Source organism: Aphis gossypii, chromosome 1 (assembly GCF_020184175.1).
Source record: "Aphis gossypii isolate Hap1 chromosome 1, ASM2018417v2, whole genome shotgun sequence".
NCBI classification, from domain to species: Eukaryota; Metazoa; Arthropoda; class Insecta; order Hemiptera; family Aphididae; genus Aphis; species Aphis gossypii.
In genome coordinates this window covers 19,283,107-19,309,142 of record NC_065530.1, presented here as the reverse complement: position 1 = coordinate 19,309,142, position 26,036 = coordinate 19,283,107, and the positions used below count along the sequence as shown (strand labels likewise).

Below are 26,036 nucleotides of genomic sequence, written 5' to 3'. Positions count from 1 at the left end.
TACTAAATTTACATTTAAAATAAAAATATTTGTATTTTATTATACTGGCTCATTGTTTAACCAAGATTTAACTACATAATAGTCAACAGGATTTTAGGTTAATAAATAACATTAAGAAGACGTCATACCCACATATTGTCTCCGTCTTATAAACGCACAACATAGAAAATTTTATGTTGAGAATAATCCATTTTTGTCTATTTTTCTTTTTGACACCTTAGTGAATAGACCTATTGTAAAATGTAATGATGAAAACTACAAATATTATCTTTTAAGAACTTTGGTACGTAAACTTGTTTGATATTTTTATTTTAAAGCAAGTTTATATATTTTAAAATTGGAAACATTAATCTTATATATTTAAAAAAAAATCATAAAAAGAAATTAAAATATCAATAAAAACACCTATGTAGATTTCTGTAAAAAAATTGTACCTATAATTTTAATTATAGTTCTATTCACTAAAATAAAATTATATTATGCATTAATAAAACAGAGTCAGCACTTCAAACTTCATGTTTGTCGTCCTTTTAAAAACATGTATATTAATGCATTATAATAGTTACTCAGTATACAAAAACAAATTTCATTAAGTATTTGAGACACGTTAACGATTGAAATGTATATACTTAATATAAAAAAAGAGTTCTTAAAATAATATAAATGTGATTGATTTGAACATCGGTTTTTGCGCTATTCCATCATTTTAAATTTGATTGTGTAATTTATAAACCATTAGCTTTATTACTCTTTCATTTCCCGATATATTTACTATCAATTTAATTATTTTTGCTAATATTCACAAGTAAAAATATCAAGGTGAATTATTATTTCTAAAAAATATATGCTGGGTGATTCTTTTACCAAACAACACTCAGTATTTCAAAATATATTATTGTTTTTTTTTAAAAAGTTTTTATTGTTCTATTTTTTTCACTCTTTTGAAAGGCAACATAATTTTTTATTTTTATATATTCAGTAGCATAATATTCTTTGGAATATTTTGATACATAAAAATCAAAATTCGAACGATTTGTGTATAAGTAAGACGAATAAGAATTTAGTAAGTGTAGATAAGCAGAATATTAACCAATATTTTGCGGGGTATCCACGTACTTCTTTACTCCGCTCGCCACACCAAACATTTGCAATAACTCTTCCGAATTATAATTTATACACTACTAAACTACAATACTTCAAAAAATATTCTGTTTCAAAATATGAAATTAAAATTATAGGTTTTCATTAAAAAACTATAAAATAATAAAAATACAAAAAAAAAAATGTTCTATTTTGATTGGAAATTATGTAAACAGAATATTTTGTTAAACTTCAATGGATTTTAAAGTATTGAGTGTTGTTTGATAAAAAGATCGTCTTGTATATTTATTTTTATTAACATTTATTTAAAAACTATAAGGATACGCAAACTATAGCTCGTATATGAATCATTATATAGTTTATAATATTATACAGAAATTTAATTTTATAAGTACCTATATGAATAATATAATTATAAAAACAAATTAATATGTCTTTTAAAATAATCGTTGTTTCATTTTAGCTAAATTTTTTAATTTAATATCATAATAATATTTTTTTTAAAAAATGTTTAAACTTATTTAAGGTTATTGAGTAGTTAATATGGTGTTCAATTTGTGTGTACCTATTATTTATATTTTTCAAAAGTAAGATGCCAGCCAGCATTCTCCCCCTTCTACCATTTAGGGTAATTAAGTCATTCTGGGCCGAAAACAGTTTGATATTCACAATATTGCAATTCGCATTTATTACTATTTACTATTATTTAGAATTCTGGTATATAGTGCTTATTGTCCAACGATGTTAAAATGTGTTTTTTACGTCTACTGAACTGATTATTTGAAAACTATATTTTGACTGTTTCACATAAAATATCTTTTCATTCCTCAGATAGATATCTAATTGTGACACAGCATATAACATGAGAAACTCGCGTCAACAGAACAAATTTTGTGTAGCCAGTTTCAATATTATTTAATCGTCGTATTATCAATCGTAAAGGTTAAAAATTATTTGTCTACCAGTTATAGTCTTCACAAAATATTCATAATTTGCCTTAAAATTAAAATAACCCATATAAATCAAAAAAACTAACGTTAAAACCCTGATAATATTTTATTATTTTAGTTGTTTAATAATATATTAATTAATTCTTATAAAAAAGCTAACAACTCAAAAATGGTTCTGTTGAACTCAAGTTCACTATATAAGTATTTTGTATGTTTATAAGTGGGATATAACATATAAGTATGCTATTGTATGTACCGTCCGCTTAAATGGAAGTTTGGTCGCTATAAAACAGTGCTAGTTTTACAGAGCTATGCATGTGGATTAATAACTAAATATATATTTTTCACCAAATTTAACACATTGAGAAATATCAGATAATATGTAACTAAAATATTGACAGTTTGACAGTTTTGACACAGTTGATTTCGTGTAGTTTCTCGATTATTTTTATACTGTTTAGCATAATAAAAATATTTAAAATGTTTATTTTATTAATAGTAGTCACAAAGTTCACACAAATATATATATATGTATATTAATAATATAAGGACCTTTGTCTTATCAACATACGAGAGTAAGAAGAGATATTGATGGTATTGACTATTGATTTCTGGTATATGTTATATTATAACATATATTTTTTCAGGAAAAGTCATTATAAGTTATAATACTAATCCTAGTCCTGATATATCTGTTGACATTTGCCATGACCTATAATATACGAGTATTATATTATTCTCAATTTAAATTCTCTAAGTAGAGTTAAATAACTTATTATATTAAACATATATTTATTTTTTTTAATATAAATCTGATTTCTCTATATTAATAGACCTTAGGTAATTATTATTTTTTGCACAATTAGTATATATTCTTCGAATCAATTTGAATGTCTGTATTTAATATACATTTAAAAACAATTTTTCTCTTTTCCTTATTTGTAATAAAATTATAATACGACTTAACTGTTTATAATTTCATAATAATTGCGGCTTTGTATAGTTGTTGTTGTAAAATGTATGTATTATTATTCATTGTATAGTTTCATTATCAAATATGCGATACATATATATATATATATAAATTAAATCGTTTTTTGTCGTGTAGGTACATGTAAGTATTTTACATAACTTATATTCTTATAAGAATTTTCTCACTAAAATTATGTCGAAATTATTTTATTGGTTTTGTAATCTATGTGATACCTAATATTTTCAAATATAGTTCGGTATAAAAACTCAAAGATATCAAACATGCTCTCTTCTATATTTTGTATCTTTGACTTTTTCACAGTTTCGATTGACTTATGCTTTTGATATTCAAAATATTCTTCATAATATATTAAGTATACTACAAACAGTTGTGTATATATTCGTATTTTCATACATAATCCAATTTATAATAAAATTATTTTACAAATATCAGTTTTTTAAGAAAATCGAATAAGTGTAAGAATAATATTATTTGACCTCTACAATAATTCAAACGTATATCATTAAGAAATGCATATAATTCATATAATATAAAATATCATTTATTGAACAAATATTGACAGCTGAAATCTATATTAAATAAATTATAACATAAACAAATGTGACTTTACAGTTGAAAAGAGCGAATTATTTAAAAAGTTGAACGTAGAAAATTCAAAATATAGATAGATATAGATAGATAGAATGAAATCTACTAAATTTTGCTTAATAAATCACTAGATTGGAGACAGTAAATCATGTATTATAAAGAAAAACCCGATAGTAAGAACTGAAAAGGTATTTATATTTGAATATTATGTTCAATTTATATATTGAGTGTGCCGATTGGTTAAAAATGTAAGAATAAGTTAATAAAATACTACAGATATATAACATAACCAAAATTAAAAGCACAAATGTATGAATATAATTAGGTTCAAGAACAAATGATTATAAAAAATACGGATACTGTACAGAAAACCAAATACGTTTTATTGCGTATTATTATTATTATTGATTTTAAAACAATGATATAAATCATCGCTCTTGAAAATAATTTTGAGTGAAGCTTGGTTTACTATGATATTTTTAAAATGTAAAAGCTTGTAAAAATGATTTATAGTTTAAAAATATTTTTATGAATTTTGTTGTATTAAAATTAGTGAACACGATAACATATGAGTAACATCTTAGTATATAATATTACATTTTTAACTCTTAATATACAAATCTACAAACTAAATTGAAATAATTATTAATATCAAATCTAAATATTAAATACTTATTAGTTTAATCTTAGGAACATAAAACGTTTCTATGTGTAATTTTTTTTTAATACCTATTTAATATGATATAGTATTCGAGATACGTATAATAAGAGATCAATATCCACATTTTAAGTTTTAATTTTTCACCAATAAGAATGTACTAACGAATATTCCAATATTTTAGTGATTTTTTTAAACGATTCAATAAAAAAAAAAAAAAAAATTTATAAAAAAGTAATGATTATAGTAAATTACGATATGTTTTTATAAAAGCACCATTTTTGTATTCGATAAAATATAATAAAAAGGTATAAGTAAATCAATTTTAAAACACTTAGATGGTTTGAAAAACTTATTGTGTATAGAAAATAATATTATTATATTATATTATTATTTTTCATGTTCTTATATTTAATATTTTTTTTAATTATAGTAAAATAACTAAAACTGTTTTAAGATAAATAGTTATTTCTAGTTTAATTATCTAATTATTACTTAATGTTTGATATTCAATTAAATTAAAAAAAAAAAAAAAAATCTCGCAGTATATATATTTTTAATTCCTCATAAAAATGATGTATGTGTACGGTGTACATTTTGAATATTTTTAAAAAATATATAAAAAGAACTCGAAGTACAAATGTTATTGACATAAATGGATAAAGAAAACCAAAAAAGACTAAAAGTTCAAATGTTTTTAAATATCTTACAAAGATACAAAATATTTTAAAAAGTATGATATGTCAAGACAATTCCTTTATAAATATTTAATAAGAATTTCAAAAATCTAAGGTTATTCATTTTTTAATTACAAAAAAAAAAACTTATTTTGTCAAAGACTGATAGTGCGTAAATATTCTCGTTTTTTGCTGTATTTTGTTAGTTTTTCCCAATTAATTTAATATGTACTTTATGATTTTTTATTTTTCTGTAAAATGTATAGATTCGCCTACATTTTAGAATTTTAAAACAACACAACATTCTTAAATAAACAGCATCTAAAAATTATTCTGACTGTTGTGTAAATATGTTACAATGCTGTGATATAATAATTTATTATTCCATTAAAATGTTTGTTTTTATTACAGAAATAACGTGTAGATTCCAAACAGCAAGACCGGAAGTTCGTCAGTTGCTTTTGCATTATTTAGTTCCTTGGTTACACAATATGGAATTAGTGGATCCAAACGTACCTCCTCCAAATCCGTTATCATATTTTCAGGTACCTACCAACTATAATATACAATAGTATAATAATATCACTATTATTCAAACCTTTATCGAAAATATCTCTAATGGTTAAACGACTATTGATTTTACCCTTAAATGGATACAACTGTGTATAGTATATTATGATAGTTATAGGTAACCATTGTCTATCATAAATATACATAGTCATGTCAAATTCATGTTCTACATAATCACTATAATATAGTTAATATTGCGTTTATTATTATAATTAATTGGCATATTATGATAACTTAAGAGATATTTGTAACTAACATTCGATTTAATTTATAATGAATAAATTTAAAAAAAATTAAGTATGGTTTTTTATTTTAATTTAGAAGTACATGTTTTATAATTCTTTTTCGAAACTCAATAAGAAACTATCAATAATAATATGGTATATATTTTATTTATAACGCTGCATTTATAATTGACATTAAAACATACATTTTAAATTATTGAATTAAAAATAAGTTATTCATTATTTCAAGTTTCTTTGGTTGATTTTTTAAGATATTTAAAAAATTACAGTTTAAGTGTGTATTTTTGTGTACCTATTATAAATAGTTGTTGTTATAAATTATAACAAATGTATTTAAATGTATTATAAGTTACAATACATTTAAATATTTTAAATACTTTATTCTTCCTAATATTATTGTTTGTTAATTTATCTTGTTTTTAATTTTTGGAAATTACTTTTGTAATTGGTTTCTGTAATACTGAAATTTGAGAGACATTTTTATATTTAATGTAGTGTATTATAAAATGTCAAGATGAAATAAAATAAATAATGTGTTCGATAATTAATATTGATTTTCTTCTATATTAACTTGGTGACTGTATTAATTTTAATAATATCTTAGTGTAACATTATACGATTTTTTTTTTTTGCGTTTTTAGTACTATCCAGCCGAAGAAGGTCAAGAAAATTCATGTCGCCGAGAAGGCTGGGGATCTGTAGAAGCCACAGAAATGGTTTTAAATAATTTGTTTTACATCACAGCCAAGGTAATTATTTAGCTGTCTTTAAAATGTAAAAATTTATCTGATTTTGTGTCAAAATGATTTATTATAATTAGTGTATAATTTATAACACCAAACAGTAAACTAACTATAAATTTAAATACAGTTAACGTGTATAGGCACAACCAATATTATTAATAGATCTATGATAACAATAATTTTCAGGGAATTTATAGTGTTTTAAACTAATTTTTTGTAAATATTTAATGTTTTTATTTATTAAGTTACTTATTTTATTCCATATAGTGCTCAAATATAATAATGGTTTATAATTTATAGTTTGCTGACGAACACCCGAAAGATATCGAAGACGTGTGGTCAACGCTGTGCATATGTTGGCCGAATAATCTAAAAGTTATAATTCGTTATTTGGTTATTATTAGTGGCATGGCTCCCCACGAACTTTTACCATTCGTGAGTATATTAATATTAAATAATTTAAATGTTTTAAATTACGTATATTATTAATATATAAAAAAAATAAATAAATACTATTACCTAATATTATAATATAGCTCTTATTTTCGACTGGAAGAAGAAAATAAATATTGAAAGTGTGTTATATTCAGACTATTTTAATAATATATAAAGAAGAAATTTATTAATTCTATGTATGTGAGCACATTGAACACTGACATAAGTACCAAAAGGGGAAGTTTAATGCACGTTTAGTAATTACTGCGTCTATGAGAGGGAGGACAACTCGAATAAAAAAAGAAGTAAAAACTAACGAGGGAAAGTACCTATAAGCTATAGTGCGAAATTTGATATTTCGTACATTTTATTTTTATAGACTTCCGTATAAGAATTTACAAAAACAGTTTTGACGAAGGTGGTTCATTTAAAAAAAAAAAATCTGAATACTACTACATATTTTTTATGTGCAATAAATGCAAAGCTGTTAACGCCAATGGATAAAATCGCATACGTTTTATTTAAAAAAAAAAAATATAGATAAAAAAAAAAAATAATAATTTTCATTGTGTTTAGTAAAAACATTTTTATCGAGTTGCCAACTATTTCGGCTGACCGATTGCGGGTAATTACTTTAAACTGTTTTCTACGACGTAAATGAAGCGTCCGTTGTTATGATCTCCTTCATAATGAATAATTTATTCCGTGGTTAACACGGGAACATTAATCATTTTATCCCAAGTTTCTATAAACAGGCGAACAGAAAGCAAGTGATAATTTTATCTAGTTTGTTTTGTATGTGCATCTGCGATTTATGAGAGATTCTATCCTAACATGATTTTTTGTTTTTCGGAACATGTCAAATTTTGTTTCATTAAAATTGTTTCTTGTAGTCTGACTCCACAAATGTCCCATAATATTACAACAATATATTAAAGTATAAATATTTTATTTGTGAACGCGATCTGGTTCGTGGTGTCATGCACGTCGATAACTGTAGGCGAAACGCGTCACGTTGTATCTAGCCCGGTCCAGGCCGGACAGGCTGCTGGACGAAATGATGACCGAACTTCAGACCGTGGAGACGCTCAACTGTCTGATTGAGCGGATGGAGACACCGCCGTTCTACCGGTTGACCAGCATGAGGAAGACGTCCGGCATGGGAACGTGCTCGAACAACGCGGCGACGACGGCCAACGGCGGCGCAGGCACCGGTTCGGGCGGAAGCTGCAGCATCGGAAGTGTCGTCGACATGACGTCAACCAACGTCAATGAGAACGAGACGGAGCACACTACGTCGTACGCTTCCGCCGGTATGATCCACACAAAGAGGCACAGCGGCGACGATCCTTCAAAAGTCGGGTACGATATTGTAATATTATCATATATATATATATATATATAATTCAAAGTGATGATAAACAACGGTGTATTTGTATAGTGAAAAATTGGTGGGGAAGCACTTATTCACTTGACGTTTTTACGAGGTCTCAAAAGTATTATGTCGCACCCAACCCTAGATATGCCAACAGTAAAAGTCTTTAAATCTTCGTTATAAAGTTAAAAAGATTTAGCGCAGTATATACGTTTAACAAAAGATGTCTTTTCTTGTATTAAATATATTATTTTATTTCACGATTCTCCGCTTGCATAATATTATGTTGATTACGAATTCTCAACGTTGTCGAATTATCTGAGATACAAAAATAATTGCAAAATTAGGTCAGGTTCTGACGCTTCGTATGTTGTATGTATATAATTTTTTATTTACATATTATATGTTTCCCCTCGTATCGAGGCGTAACACAATAATAATGAGATTTTCTTGATAAAAGTGACTTAATTTTAAACATTTTACAATCTCATGTTAATCAGTTTATCACCTTCAAAGAAGTTTTTCTCATCTATACGCCGTTGCATACGTTGTTGCCATTTTTGGAAACAATACAACTGATTGCTTTCATTAATAAGCCCTTTTAGAAGTTCAATCATTTTCGTTTTTACGTCGTCAACCGTATAATATTGCGTTCCCTCCGATGGACTTTTTAATAGATAAAAGTTATTATAGAAACGTGGTTAACCGAGTTGAGAAATAAAGTGTTAAAATGATTTTTTTTTATATATATAAAACGTTGAATTGAAAATGCACTTTGAGTTTTTAAGAAATCATTTTGTTATAAACTTTTTTCATTCTAAAATTTTCTATTAAAATGTTTCTACTTATTATTTTGACAAACTGTAAAATTTCGATTGATTAAAATTCAAATTATTTTGCAACCATATCTTCTAAACGCTTTACTATGGATCTATTACCCTTAGTAAGCAAAGTTATATAATTTAAATATTCCTCGTTTAATTTTCATTTAAAATGTATCAGAAATCAAAATTATCTAAAAATTAATTTAATTGACAGCTAACTGAACATTTTAAAAATAAAAATGGCTCTTAATTTAATAATTAAAAGTTCTAAAAATCAAAATCTTAATTAATTCGTTATTAAAGATAAAATGAAAATGAACATGTTTAGTGAATCATCCTTTATATAGACATTTTAACCTTTAGGTTTCAAATTAAATTTAGGTATATCACTTTAGTTATTGTAATCTTATACCTGAGTAGTGAGCATGTACATATTGTATGTTGGTGGTAACTTTAAATTTTTATTTTTTTAAAGAATACTGATATAAAAATATTACAACCCCCAGTAACAAAATCATAAGTACATATTTATTTTTTTTATAAATCGAGTTCCACCTATGGAATCAACTGTTGAGTTTAATAATTTATTTTTGCACTTTTGATCGTGGACTGAAATCCGTAAAGTTGTAGAGGAAGACTGTATAAAAGACTGATATAAAAAGGCTGATATTTCCGCCTCTCGTAATCTCTGTAAATTTAAAAAAACGCACCCATATATTTGCAACAAACTCGTGTATTATACTTTTCTATTTTAAATTTATTTTATTTTATTAGCGTTAAAACTATAAGTATATTTTTTAGTTAATATATTTAATAATTTCTAATTTCTAAAAACTAATAAAATTAACGTAAATTATAAAAATGTGTTCTAATCTCAAGATAAATTTGATAAAGTATACAGAATATTAAAATGATTCAAGTAATCAAGTCAACGTGATGAAACACTGATGGAATTTTTCCGACTGGTTACAGTATAATTCATAATATGTACTTAAATCTAATTGAGTGTGTTTTAAAATTTTTTTAAATATTTACATAGATAAAAATGTATTTATTTATTAGTTAGATAAGTATGTAAAATTACCCAATAGACGTATTTAATAGACATATAAAAAAGAAAACCCATTCAACTCTATTAACTTGTTGTTTTTCATTTTAAGTTTGATAACAGTAATGGTTAAAAAAAAATGCGCTTAGTGTATTTTTTTAAAATTAAATTGAACTTTTTCTTTTTATTAAACTTCTATTTTATATCATAATTTTATAATATTGTTTTTGGTTTAGAACTTTTTACTCGTCTCACTTTTTTTTTCAAATAGGTATAAAAAAATAATTCAAAAACTTCTAAAAAAATCTTAAATATATTTGAAGACATGTGTATGTTTAAATATCATTAGGATCATTAAAAGTTGTTTATGACGAAAATAAGTTGTATTTTACACTAAATTTACTTGTAAAAAGGTTGCCGTGTAAATTTGTTCATATATACTCCAATAAGAGCATTTAAAATCTAATTTTACATATAAATCTAACATATATTTCTATTCATTATGTGCATATATAATAATATTAGACCCCTTATATTGTACGTAAGTACATATTTAACTTGACAATTATATTAATAGCTACATACTAGTTGATTCCTGAATTATTTTAGATAAACCTAATAGTAAATTATTAACTATGTTTCGGATTTTTAAACTTATACTCTGTCCAAAAAATGTTTAGAAGGACCTACCTAAATTTTGGTATGTACAGTGTTTAGCATTAAAATGTAGCTCATCAAACCTTGTATATCATATAATATGTTCAAGATGGTTGCAAAAATTATGTTTTATCCCAGTCTCGTCCGCGGTTTTCTCACGACACATCCGAGTTCCACATCATCGTTGATTGTTAACGGTGGTTTCAAGTAGCATCTGTAATTTTCCTTTCCATTTAAACAAACTGAAGATTCATATGAACAAAAAAAAAAATCTGAAAATTAATTTAAAATCATATTATGTCGAACCTACCTATTTGAATATCTATATTTAAATATCGTGTCAATGTTTTTATTTTTTGGTCTGATTTTAGATTGTTTGAAGTGTACATAAATTATACTTTGTGAAAATATTTAATTGAATTCATTCATTGTATGTAATAACTAGAAAATTCATCTTAATATATTGATGTAGTCTTGTCTGTTAGTAATTAATTATTAAGGAGTATGGTTAGTATTTTTAGAGCAGCAAATAATAAACAATTATTGATACTTTGATAAAATAGTTTATTTGTAGGTAACTTTTAAAAGTACCGTCGACGTATAAAACTTTTCTCTATACAAGTTGTTATACTTAACGAGTATACCAGTAAACAAATAAAATTAGAATAACAATTATTTTTGTAGACGTTACTCGTACCCGTTTCCTGTAGGAAAGGTACAACCATGTACGAAATTTGGTTATCGCCACATATATTTTCATTTTTAAAGATGCTACCTATTCATATGCAGTTTATGTGGCACATTTGACAGGTGATAATGATAAAATTATGAAATTTATATTTTCCTGTGTTACATTTCTATATTGCTTTTTAAAACTATCCTCTTAAGATATAAAATTCAACAAATTTATATACATTAGCATCATGTATGTACTAATGTGGTTCTTATGTGAAGATTTTGAAAAAATGTAAATCTCTCAGGTTACACCCCCTGTTCATGTGTTCAGTAACATATGAAAATGAAATATTAGAAGTTTCAAGACATTCAGAAAAAGTTAAACTGTGCCACAAAAGCTCCAAAGTTATTAATTTTGTATACGTACAATAGTCTTGCGTCGGATAGACAGCGTTGAAGAGGTAGTAAACTCTCCTGATTTTTCAAACTATTAAACTTTTCCAAGTCAACAATATGTTTAATAGAAGATAATAAGTAAAATAAATTTACCGAGTTGTTTTAAATTGTTTTTAGTGTTTATGTTCATATTATTATAAGCATTAAATTAAAATGTACCTTTAGTCAGTATAGTCAATTTAATTACTATTCTTATATGTACATTCATTATTAGTACCTATCTTGACTATAATTCATTGTACATCATAATTAATAACTAAAGAAATTAATTTATATTTTAATTCTTTTCATTTTTTACTATGATTTATATATTTAATTTTTTTATATCTGTGAGTGTATGTTATTATGAACATTAAATTATATCGGTACAAACGATGATACTACAGATTTGAAAGAGCTTACAAATAATATACTTCAGGCAGTACTGAAGTAAACCAAAGAGTTTATAATCGCCCCTCCAAATTTCACGACATGGCATCGTGTATTATTCAAAGATAGGACCAAGTTATTTGATTTCTTATTATAATTTATTACGAGTTACAGAAAAATTGCGTGTTTAGTTATTAGATTTTTTTGAATTTTTTTAACCGGTTATAACTTAAGTTACATTTAAAGTTAACACTTGCTTATGTATATATAATAGGTAAATATGCATTGACGTATAACTGTTGTTAAATAACTTTTGTACAAGAATTGCATGAAAAAATGTATTATAAGTAGGTATGTAAGTTGTAACTAAAATTTAAAAGTATAAAGTAAAGTAAATATAATTAACATCTATAACTGTACATAAGTGTTTGATATTTAATTCGTATGAACTGATATAAAGTATAAACTCTTCACTACTGCATTCATGTTTAACTATTTAAATTAAGGCGTGTAATATATATTAGCAACTAAATTTATATTTTTCAAAACTAGTGTTTTATTATATTTCCAGATGAACTTTTATAAGTAGCCTATTCATAATTTTTCAACCGTTATTAATTCGTCGATTTATTTTTAGTTAAAATAATTAAAATAACCGAAGCATACTATAATTTTTGCAATGCTTAATTTAAATTTTATAAATAAAAAATATCTGAAATTATTGATTGGCAAAGAATGACATTTTAATTAATAATCAACTGGTTTTATTTTAATTTATAAAAATTATGATGTTAGTACTTAAATAGTCAATTTTTTTTAGATGCATTACATATGGTATTTTTAACACTTGTTATATATTATAATACATAGTGAAAATTTAAAAATCGCCACAATTTCTTAATAATATAATACGTGGTATTATGGTGCATTAAAGAATCATATATAATTGTATCAATTTTGTTTGGATGATGAATATGATATGGTGCTCTCGTTTTTTTCGAAAAATAAGCAACCATAATATAGATTTACAATATTTTTACATTGGTTAACTTTCATCATTTCAGTCAATTGTTATGTTTAAAAAATAAACGTTATATTTTTCAAATGTACCTATGCTATTATTTTTTAGATAAATTAATATTTTATTTCTGAATGCTTAGTTTTATAAATCGCATAACTATTATTATTGCAGTAAAACAAATTTACTTGCTTTAATTTTAGCGTAATATTTTAATAAGCATATTATTGTGGCATTTTCTTTTTAAATTCATAATGTATAATATATTGTTAAAATATGAATAAAATATTTATACATAACTGACAAAGACCAAATTTAGCACCATACACACTTAACTAAAAAAAATGTCATAACTATTACTTCAAAAATATTTGATCGAGAAAATTAAGTTCAAAATGATATTGGAAATTTCAAACTCATGCATTTATTTAACTATTTAAATATGTATTTTTTTTTAACAAAGGTTGTTTGTAGTGGTATTGATTTAATTTATATACTATTTTATGATAAAATATACAGCAAGAGTGAATTATACTGACATTTTTGCATTTTAAAATGTGCACTATTTTAACATGTTACAATATGACAGCCGTCTTCCACAATTTTAAAATAGTGAATACCCAAGTTCCTTTCTATAATATAATATAATATGCGTTTATTAAACAGTATTTATAATATGCCCATATTAGTTATTGCTAAGTTTTAGTTTTCTGAAAATATTTTACTATAATGATCACAAACTAAAGAAGTTCAAAAAACAATTTTCATTAAAATTAATGCCTATAGTTATCAACAGATGTTTTTATAATGCACAAATCATAATTTTTATGGTTCATATTTTTATTGTTTAAAATAAATATTCGATTTAATTCAGTGTTATTATGTTTTACTTTCATAAAAGTTTTTATGTGTAATTTTTCTTTAAAACCGAAATATAATAATTTAATTTAAGGACATCATTATATTAGTTTTGAATATGTCGTTTAGTTTCACTATTTCTCGACACTTATTATTTTATTTAAAATACAAATGTTGTTTAAACAAAGTTAGACGCATATTTATTTTTAGTAGTAATATTATTATTATATATTTTTTTTATGGGTTAAAATTATTATATTTAAGTATATCAGTATTGTTAGAAGCTTATAACACAAGATCAGTTTTATACATTTTCGTAGAAAATAATACACATACATAATTAACTTCATAACTTCGAAATAGTTCTTATAAATAAGAAATTTATTTGGTTTCGCTCTTATTATATTTTTTAAAATTAAATTTATAATTTTTTTTAATTAAATACGTGAACAAGCTATATAAAAAATATGAAATTATATAGTTTAATATGTATCACATATTATTATGTATTGTAATCAAAAATTGGATTTTTCTTCTAATATTTAAAGCCATAAAACATTAATAGGTGCGTATAGTTATTATTTATTGTGTTCTTAAAGTTAATATTGGTTTATATTCAATTAAGTTTTAAGTATTTTCAAAAAATAAGTGAACCTCGTGTAGTGATTTAAGTAAACGTATACTTGTAGAGTTAGTTACATGTTTGAGTATAATTAAAAATACATTACCGAACATCTGGGAGTCTCAACCGACACAAAATGCATTTTCTGCATAGTACAATTTTCACAACTCAAAAAGAGATTATATAACTATTAGAAATACTCTTATCTTTACGGATTATTTTACGTACAAGTATTAAACAAATGTTTACTGAAATTCGAAAAACATAACCTGCTACGGTTTCCATGATATATAAAAAAAGTTCAATCTTCAAAGGGCTACTATTTATAACGTACCTGATTCTCCAACTATGCGACCATTGTGCTTAGTTTAGTAAACCCTCCATGTTATATAAATACCTAGTAAAGTATTTGCATACAACATACCAACATTATTTTATTGTACCTCTTACATTATTTGTTTATAATACTATAACTAAAGTAAAATATTAATATTTGTATTGTAACATAATATGGTGTACTGAGAAATAAATATTGGTCATAAATATCAAGTGATTGTTGGTATAGGTGACTTCATAGTTCGTTGTAGATTTATATAATGCATATACCTAAATTAAATTCGTAAAGATCATTTATGGATTTGCGGAACGGATAACATAGTTGAATTATTAGGTATATACACATTTTTGTCATAATAACGTCTGTTAATAATGATACCTACTAAGGTAATTGAAAAGGCTAAGCTCTCAATTTAAACAAGTTTATATTTTATGACGTGCTTTATAAATGTCTTCTTTAATCTTTTGAGTATATCGAGGAGAATATAGCTTAATGTTTCAGTAATGCGTTTTTACTTTTGATGTTGAATGGTCATTAGACTTGAGATCTCTATGATCACAGAGCTGGTTATTTAAATAATATAAATAATAGGTATGCATTACATTATTACATTCAAAAGAATGTACAAAAAAAAAATCAGATAAAACCGTGTATAATGGTTAGAAAATTAAATCTACAACAATTCACCCGCAAAATCCTAAAAAAACATATACGATAAAGAAAAAACACTGTTCTACAATAAGAATTAAGTAAAAAAAAAAATAAAAAATAATACAAATAATACGTATAAACTATACCTATCTATTTATAGTAAAGGCTTCCATTAACCATTATTTTTTTTTATTATTATTTATAACTTTATAAGGAACAAAAAATGTATTGTATTTTATATGAGTTCAATTTTTTTGACACCCATAATCCATATAACATTATTTTATATTTTTCATGTTATACTTTATTTCGTGTTAACATCCTTAAAAATACTTAACTTCAAAATGTCAATGTCAGATTTCTGTTCACATATATTTAAGCTAAATTATTTTACTTCTTTTATATATGATTTAGGTATAAATTAAATAATGTAAATAGTTATACCATATAAACAAGAGATGATTTTAAAACACGAGCTGTACCTACAACAATTCGTTAAGGTTATCATACACATATTTATTATTATTATGTATAAATAATGAATATTGAACGATAAATCAATTCATCCATAAAACGATTCTGAAATGAAATTATGTTACGCCAAATTTGTCGCGATATTGTTCAATACCAATATAAAAGTATTATATGAAACTTTTAGAGCTTTTTAAATGCTCCAAAAAATGTTTACCAAAAACAACTTGATTATAAAATCAATATCTTTCCCGCTTTGATCGGAATCTGAAATTTCTAATAAATAACCATTACGTTGAACATAATTTATTGTTAGTTTACATTTATACATTCTAAACCATCACAATACTTGTACAGTTATATATGGAATCAAATGCAGTTAATTATTTACCTAAACGTTCTAATTCAATGTATCTTATTTGATTTTATATTAAATATTACAAATATATTAAAATATTATAATTATTAATATGTACTATACAATCGTATAGCTTATCTATATTCTATATTAAGTTAGGTAGTTAACGAGTATGATACTTACAAAAGATATTAAGATGTATATAATTATAAAAAAAAATATATTCCGCCTTATATGGAGTTAAAACAGATTTCCAATCGATTAATTAAGTACTAAACTTTTTTTTTTTAATAAAAATATTGTGTTCTCAAAAATTATTATGAAAAAAATTTAAAAAAATTTAAGACTGTTCAAAATAAATAATAATAAGTAATAACAATACATTATAATAATACTTAAAAGTTATATTATTGTTTATCAAGTTAGTCCAATATATTTATTATTTAATAACCTCAAGTATTGTAAAAATAATTTTTTCCTTTAACTTTCATACTACTTATAAAATGTTAATCATATTCATTATTCGTGTATAGTCGAGTATAATAGCTCAATGTGATCTTAACCACTCAACATTTTAGTTTTATAAAATTAGTAAACTAGTTGATCATTAAAATAAAACTTAATGGATTATAATTTATTACGATTTATTTAAACTATAAATGATATTTAAATATATAAAATTGTAATATTTAGATTTAATGCGTAGATACAACTTACCTATTACTGATAAAAATATGATGTATGTTTTTAGCATTAAATGAAAGACACATTTAAATAAGGGTAATTAATTAATGTTATGTTATATGTAAAATATAATGTTGGAAGTAATACCGATAAAACAAGTGAGCTTACACACTAATTAAATCGCTTTAATAATAAATATCACGTTCACATAATAAGCTTAATGCAAGCATACGAGTACTTTACTATAGACATTAATTTAGAGAAATTTTTAAGATTTCTTTATTCTTTGTTTTTTTTTTTATAAAAAATGTTTATTATTGGTTTATTTTAAAAATATAATATATTTATTAATTATATATTCACTTAAATATTATACTCACATTATAATTACTTTTTAATAGTACATATATACAAAAAATATTTACATAATTTTAATTATTTTAAAATATACCTACGTATCTGCAGGTCATGGAAATAAATGATTGATACTAAATTAGCTTTTGAATTTTGATAGTTTTAAGTTGTTTGGAGTATTTTATATTGATACAGTTGTTCAAATATAACTTTATTCACTCAAATAAATGTATGATACGAATGTACGATTAATATCTATCATTATTTTTGCTTTTATGTTATCTAAATATATTTTAAATGTATTTTATTTGAATTTTTAGTATAATGAATACATTGTGTATGGCATTATTTGTATAATCTTTACAAAAATATCAGTATTATAAATATAAAGTAAACATGTGTAAAATAAGAAGTACAATTTTTTTTCCAGACCTTGTAAATCGGATTCTACAGTTAAATCCATTTCCAGATTCCCTTCAAATCGCATGAGTTCTAAATGGCAACGGATAATTGGGGCTCAGTCAACATTGCAAGATGAAATGCAAAGTCCCGTAGAAGATTCTGAAGTAATATTAATGTTTTTCGTATCACCTAAATTATAAATAAATTTGCCCGTTGATTGAAACTTTATCTTAATATTAATTTTAAATCACACCTATTGAGTATAACCAGCTATATAATAAACAATAAATGATAATATAATAACAGTTCTTAACAATTTTAATACCATTTATGTTGATCTATAAACAATTATTATTTACCTTAGTATAATGCATATATTGAATTATGTGATTAATAAATTTATATTTTTTAGATGAATTATGACAGATTATCGCCTAATTACGGAGATTTTCCTCAACCTCATCCATTACCTATGCCGGAATATGGAGGATATTTTGCCCCTTTAAAAGAATATTTACCGACTAACATCCCGTCTAGCAGTGGTTTTCACAGGTAAGATATTATATTAAATATATATTATATATTTATAATTAATTTAGTCTTCGAAATTTGAAAAATACATAAATTTTAGACTGAACAAACCAATGAAAATATTGGATTTACATATTTATGTAAATATAAATATTTACATAGTTTTTTTTTTTTTTTTTTGTTATACGTCGCCTATATAAAGGTTGTATAGATGTATTGAAAATACTAAAAATTAAATTTTGACGGTGGTTTTTGGTATTGTATTGGATCTGATTTGTATTATTGGTAGTCGAAAGATATTAAAAATCAAGGAACACCAATTTTAATTAAACAAATTTTGTTATTTTGTTGTAACCGGTGTTAAAGTAGAGACATTTTTGTTGTTGCTATTTGATATCAGATTCGATAGATTTGTTATTTATAAATTTAATACTGGCTATCTTAATTGGTTGCATTCCTTTTTAGCTTGTTTATTTATGATTTAATTAGTGTGCGGCTATCTTATCTGCAGTTCGAAAAACTCTGCGTTGACGATGCTTGGGGATGCCAGATACTAAATAGTGTAATTAAGAGTTAGGGTGATTACTATATTGGTTAAGCAATTTTAAATGCTAGTGTTTAAGTTTGTGGTATTTTTTGTACAAATTATGCAACAATCTGTTAAGATTAGTGAATGATGTTTAAGTTTAAACATGACTGGGGAAAACGATATATACTTTCGCGCTGTATATAACTCTTCACTCTGAATCGAAAATTTGATATTCTAACAAAAATTACGATTTTAGTTGCACATCAATAATGTCCATTATATTGTCCTCTAACACTCATGATAAATTATAATTTTTGTTTATCAAAGTTATTCGAACCTACCAATGTAACTGTGTTATTGACAAATTATCCGCACTTAAGATCATCTTACGTAATTAATGATTTATTATTTACATTTTAAATCAAACATTGCACATCTATTATAGTTACTCAATCCATAGAGAACTACACTCTTATTCTACGGCTGAGCGAGTTTTCGGATTTAATGTGTTAATATTAATGAATTTGGTTTTCTTCAAGTATTTAAAATACCATTTTTCTGTATTTAAAATTAATATTTCCAATATGTACCTACAAAATTTTAATTTATTTATATAATTATATTATATAAATGAACTGTTAATGGCAGGTAGTGAATAACTCTTCACCCTTTCGATCAATTTTACAAATATTAAATTATTTTTATTAATAATACAATATTACAATATTTGAGCTCCTAAAGGTTAAATTCCATTTTAACATTGGCATTTTAAGTTAAAGATTTTAATTAACGTTTGAAACGCTCATTTAAATTATTGAATAAGGGATAAAAATCCTTCAAGTTTTAAATTATATAGTTATTATAATGAAGTATAATGAATAATCATTGTCCTAGCTCAAATTCTAAGTAAAGTCTGTTACATTGAGATTGTCAACTTAATTTTTTTTAAACAGATCTTTTTAACTTGATTATATGAGGTACTTTAGTATTTGATTAACTATAAATGTAAATAATAATTAAATATAATATATTATAGACTCTATTCAGAAAGAAATCAATCATCTTACAAATAGTGTATGTTTAAAAAAAAAAATAGGAATTATAAGTTTCTAAAAAATATGAATTTACCTTCTCCATAGAATTAAATAAATTATATTACTAATGATAATTATTTTTATAATTTTATGGTAGTATAGTTTTAGATAAATAGAAAACATGTTGTTGCAAGCAAAAAAAAAAAATAAATCTTGTTGTACCTAATTCATAAAATGATTAACATAATACCTCATTTATCATTATTCTCGTTATAATTTATTGATTATTTAATAAACAGTAATAAACAGTATAATTAATGCAAAGTGTTAATTATTATATTTATGTATTTGTTTTTGAAAATTTTGCTCAATTCTAAATGTCATTTTTAATATTTTCTACTTGTATTTTTTTTAGATGCAATATTGCTGTCATGTTACTAAAAGATTTACCATCCGACTCGCTAGATATTGACTGGTCCATTCATATGCCTTTGATGTTGCATATCGCATTGTTAGGCATGGACCACAGTCGTTCATTAGTACATCAACACTGTAAACAATTGTTGTTGAACTTGTTGCTAGTCTTAGCCAACAACTCGGATCAACTAACCATCGCACAGGTCCTTCTGAATCGTGATACAATTCACCTCAGTCTTGGGTTGCCAACCCCGCCAGTACCTGTCACTCAGCATAATTTCACAGGTATGTTATTATTATTTTTTTACAACATTTTATTTTACATGCATCTAACAAATTTATATAATACAAAATAATTATGAATATAATTATTATTGTCATTACTTCTGTTAGAATTACGATAGTATAAAATGTGTTTCTTTTAATAAACTATTAAAGTTAATGTAATTTATAGTATGTTCACACTGTTACGTTAAAAACATCAGCTAAATAACCTCAAATCAAAATGAGGTTTTGGAGATGTTAAAAAAAATATACCTAGTTCCTATAAATACATATTTTGAGAAAATTTCAACATTTTAACTCTTTTTATATGCGCATGCACAGTACTATTAGTTTTTTTATTTTAATTTAAAAAAATTGAGTGAAATTAAATTTACAAATATTTGCTATTATTGGAAACATAAATGATAAAATGTAAATAAAAACCTTTGAAATATATTATATTTTTGTAAGCTTAGGAAAAATTACGAAAACGAAGTATTAAAAATCGATAATTAGTTTAATTCGTAAATTTAAATTTTTTCTAACTTTGTCAATTTTGCAATAATTATAAAACTTTTTTGTTCAAAAATTGTTTTAAAAAATAAAATTAAATATAATCTGTCTTAATCTGTAGAAAAAATTAGAATTGCATTAAAAAATGTTAGTTGTGTTGCTAATGCACGTATGAAAAGCTTAAAATTTTGAAATGTTCTCAAAATACGAACTTTTATTCTGATTTAAACTATCGAAAACCTTATTTCGATCTGAAGTCATATAGTTCAAATATTTAGCGAAACTACTCTAGTCACTGTATACCTACATATATCTATGTTTTTTGTATTTTATTTTTCCTCCAAAGTTATTTAATACAAATCATTTTACGCAATACATAAATCATGACTGAATGCCTGTCATATATATTTTTTTTTTTTTTGACACTGGAAATCTAATAACAAAATTTCATTGAATGTAATGGTAATATAAATGTAATGATGAAGTAAATTTGATTGATTTAAGAAAATGAATATATTAAAACTTCCGACGTAGCCACGTACGTTTTACATTTTAGATTCTTACGTATATGCATTATGATAATTTTTAACTCGTTTTAACAAGTTTCTTAATAGTTTAAACACTTATATTATCCCTACAATATATTTGAGTGGTTTTTTGCATAATATTTCATATAATTTATTTTGTATAATTTTGACAAGAATTGTTATTGATACCATATTATACATCATAATAAATGTCTTCATCGACAGAAATGAAAAAAACAATTTATATTATAAATTGATTATCTATATATTTTGAATGTATCTTTTTTAAGTAGGTACTTAAATAATAATATTATACATATATATAATTTTTTTTGAAAACATTACAATCTTGGTAACATTGTTTTTATAATTACATATAAATAAAAATAAGAAAATACAACCACTAACATTTTTATAAATATATAAGTGCTCTAAAAATAATATTTTGAATGCTATTTATATTTCTGGAAATTAAAAGTATTAATTGTATTTAATACATATAATACATATATTTACTATTTTGACTGGTTTAAGTAAAAATTAAACTTCTCTGATTATTTTACTTTCGATACAGTTGTATTCATTTATGATCAATATGAAAATCAACCCATTAGTTGCCGTACATCTTTAACAATATTATTAATAATTCTACATTGATAATGTTGACAATCGGTAACTTATAAAATATCTCATGTCTTAATTTTATTCGTAATCCCAAAAGTGCCTCTAATTTAATTTAAATGTTTTGTAAATTATAATGCGCTCGTTCATTTCGATTCTGGTAAGTTATTAGTTTTATTTGTTGCCTACTATATATTTTCGGGAGTTATTAAACTTTGATAAAGAGTCCCCAACCTCAATAATGAATTATGTATATTCATAAATATCACCTTAATAAAATGAAATTACTTTTCATTAGGTACTTTATGATCTCCTTTATATTTATATACTGCTTGGTATTTTATTATTCCAGCTAAGCTGTTTATAGTACTAAAAATTATAGACGTACCAATGTACCTAGAAATTTAGAATGGTAGTAATTAAATCGTATTTAAATTGAAATTTTAACACATGTTTTTAATATGCGCTATAAATCTAGCAAAAAATTAAATCTTTACTGTACAATAATTTATTTTAATAACTTAACATAATAAGTGCCAAGTCCAAATATGTAACTATAACAATTGGGATTTATAAAAAAAACCTACCCTATAGTGTAATAAGCTTATAAAATCTTTATAATATATTCAATCACATAGATATAAGATAGTATAGAGCCTAAAAAACAAGTCCATGAAATGGTTTATTAAAATTCATCATCATATTATATTTTTTAAGTGAAAAATATTATTGTTTTTAGTTTCGAAACATTTTCTATTTTGTTTGTAATTTTATCTTGAATAACCTACATGTTATATTTAGTTGATCTTTTTATCAAATACAGATGTTTATTTTGTAAAATAGACGATAATATTATAAATACATACGGGTCCAAATAAAACAAAAACAATTGCACAGCCATGTTACGCACGCTTATCAGAAAATGTCGGTAGATCTGAAACTCAAAATAAAAAAATAAAAGTTTTCAGTCAATGTAATGGATGCAAATTACAATTGTGTAAATATTGTTTCATACAAAAATATTTAAATTCCTTGAAATAAAATTTAAAAACTATTAAACATAATAAATATTTTATTTTATTTTTTTCATATAATTACATATAATTTATCAAACGCTTAGTATTTTACTTTTGGGTACATACTACATAATGTTATTTTTTTATTATAAATCAAAAAAAAACTATATGAATATATTATACATAATAGTTTTTAAAAGTATCATTTTTAATTACCTATTTTCTTTGAGCTATGCTTGTGTTGATGAGTAAGAGATTTTTTTTTAAATATAGATTGTATATTATAAAACTAATAAACAAATAAAAATATACAATTAAGTAATATTATGTAGTACTAGTAGATGATAAAAAAATTACACTATAAAAATAATTCAACATAATATTGTATGAATAAATAATTTGTATTAAAATATGAAAAAAACATTTTAACATAACATGATGTTTACAATAATAATTAAGTTTATGGTAAATTGCTCATATAATAATCATTCATTTATTATTCTTTTGATAATATTATAATATTTCCATGTTACATAAAAATCCAATGAATTAAATATAGTAAGCCCAAGGGCCAAGATAGTCTATGCATTTTTGACTACAAGTTGTTTTTGCGTCATTCACTTGAACATTTAAAGCCTTAAGTTTTTTTTTTTTTTTTTGTATATTTCTTTATTGTACCATGTATTTCTATTTTTTTCTACCCAATTTATCGTAATTTTTTTGATGTCATTAATAAAACCTTAAACTCTTGATAATTTTGATTAGTAAAACATTTTTTTTTCATATATTCTGTATCTAGAAAAATTATTATAATTTTATTCTGTTAAAGTTGTAATGGTTTTAATGAATTTTTGGATAATCCACCCCACACTAAACATATATATTGAAATACCGCCTGGTATAAGGCAAATATATATTGCGCGTTATATTTAAACTCAAGATATTGTTTAGTTTATAAAATTTATGAATCGAAGAACGTAGCGGCATTATTATATTGTTAATATGTAAATTCCATCTTAAGTTCCTATCGAATGTTATACCTAAATATCTGGTACATTAAATCCTTGAAATTTTTTGCACATACCATCATTGCTTTTACAAAAATGTAGATTAACGTCTTCAAACGAAATAACCGAATTATATATACTAATAATGATCATAAAATAGATTTTCTTTTAAAATTTAAACATAATTTTCTTGAGTAAAAGAAATTTACTATTTTCTTAAGCTCAATTAATAAAATATGATTATATTGTCTTGTAAATACATAATTTCATGAATTATGTATAATACGCAGACAGGTGTCATCTACATATATTATAATATGAGTTATAAAATTATAGGTTTATTTAACTATTATATCATATTAAACAAACTATACCATAAACTATTTACATTACTAAACAAAACAAAATAAATGTTACAGAAGCCAATGAATCGTTTGACAGTTATTTACAAACACCTATTGGAACCAGTTACTCACAATCCACTAGTCTGGTTGTCCTACCTTCTCCTTGTGGTAAGTATATAATATAATTTTATAATATATTTTCCTATTTAGTTCTTGTCTAATTCATTGTTTTTAGAAGATGATGCTTCGACAGTGATATTAGGAATGGATCAACTAAATCCACCTACCCCAAATGTAACAATTAAAGAAATCGTTAAATCTCTCATCGATTTTATTTCCTCTAGGTAAAATATTAATTTAATTCGATCTATATTTTATTTAATAATGTTTATTATTTGTTTATTGTGATGTATAGAGGAGAACAACCCCTTTGGCACTATGAAGATATAACGGCCAAAGTGTGGTCCATTCGCAGTGGAGAACAATTGGACGTATTTCTTCAGCACATTCTTAGAGTGTTTCACGAATTTTTACCTCATGCTTTAATAAGCGAGCGATGGGCACAAACAGCCATTCAGTTGGGACTTTCCTGTTCATCAAGACATTACGCTGGACGGTCATTACAAGTATGTAGAAACTTTTATTTAAAACTTAAAAACTAATTTTAGACGTAAACAGTAAAATTATACACAGTTTATAACAAAAGTAAATACTTATATTTATTTATTTATTATCGTTAGTAAATAATTGATTCATTTCATAAAAATATATATAGGTAATATGTATATTGAAACTATAACACTGCTATGTTGATTGAGTTTTTAGTTTCTATCTAGAAATCCACAAAGTAATCGACTCTAAAATGGGTTGCAAAACTGAATAAAATGTACCATTTTACAACTGAAAATGTGTGCTGTAATCTGGTATAATTTGATTAAAATACGAATCAAGACTCGATTTGTATTAGGTATGGGAGGTACGTCATTTAGAATGCGTGCCATTAAGTAAATAATAAAAACTCAGGAATTAACTTAATTTAAAATTTATACAAATTATATCAACAATACGAGTATAACAATCGAGCTTATAAAAGTTTCTGAAGGATTATGAATA

General features: G+C 23.9%; 1 protein-coding gene across 1 annotated transcript in view; it reads left to right on the top strand.

Moving 5' to 3' along the window:
* Window positions 1–26,036, top strand: part of LOC114120068 (protein furry) — a 107,310-nt gene that overhangs the window by 66,016 nt on the left and 15,258 nt on the right. Inside the window, exons 21-30 of the mRNA XM_027981863.2 lie at window positions 5,380–5,513; window positions 6,425–6,532; window positions 6,827–6,961; window positions 7,962–8,323; window positions 18,149–18,284; window positions 18,533–18,672; window positions 20,630–20,916; window positions 24,999–25,091; window positions 25,159–25,267; window positions 25,339–25,549. Coding sequence (XP_027837664.2) covers window positions 5,380–5,513; window positions 6,425–6,532; window positions 6,827–6,961; window positions 7,962–8,323; window positions 18,149–18,284; window positions 18,533–18,672; window positions 20,630–20,916; window positions 24,999–25,091; window positions 25,159–25,267; window positions 25,339–25,549 — 1,715 coding nt within the window. The remainder of the gene's footprint in view (window positions 1–5,379; window positions 5,514–6,424; window positions 6,533–6,826; window positions 6,962–7,961; window positions 8,324–18,148; window positions 18,285–18,532; window positions 18,673–20,629; window positions 20,917–24,998; window positions 25,092–25,158; window positions 25,268–25,338; window positions 25,550–26,036) is intronic.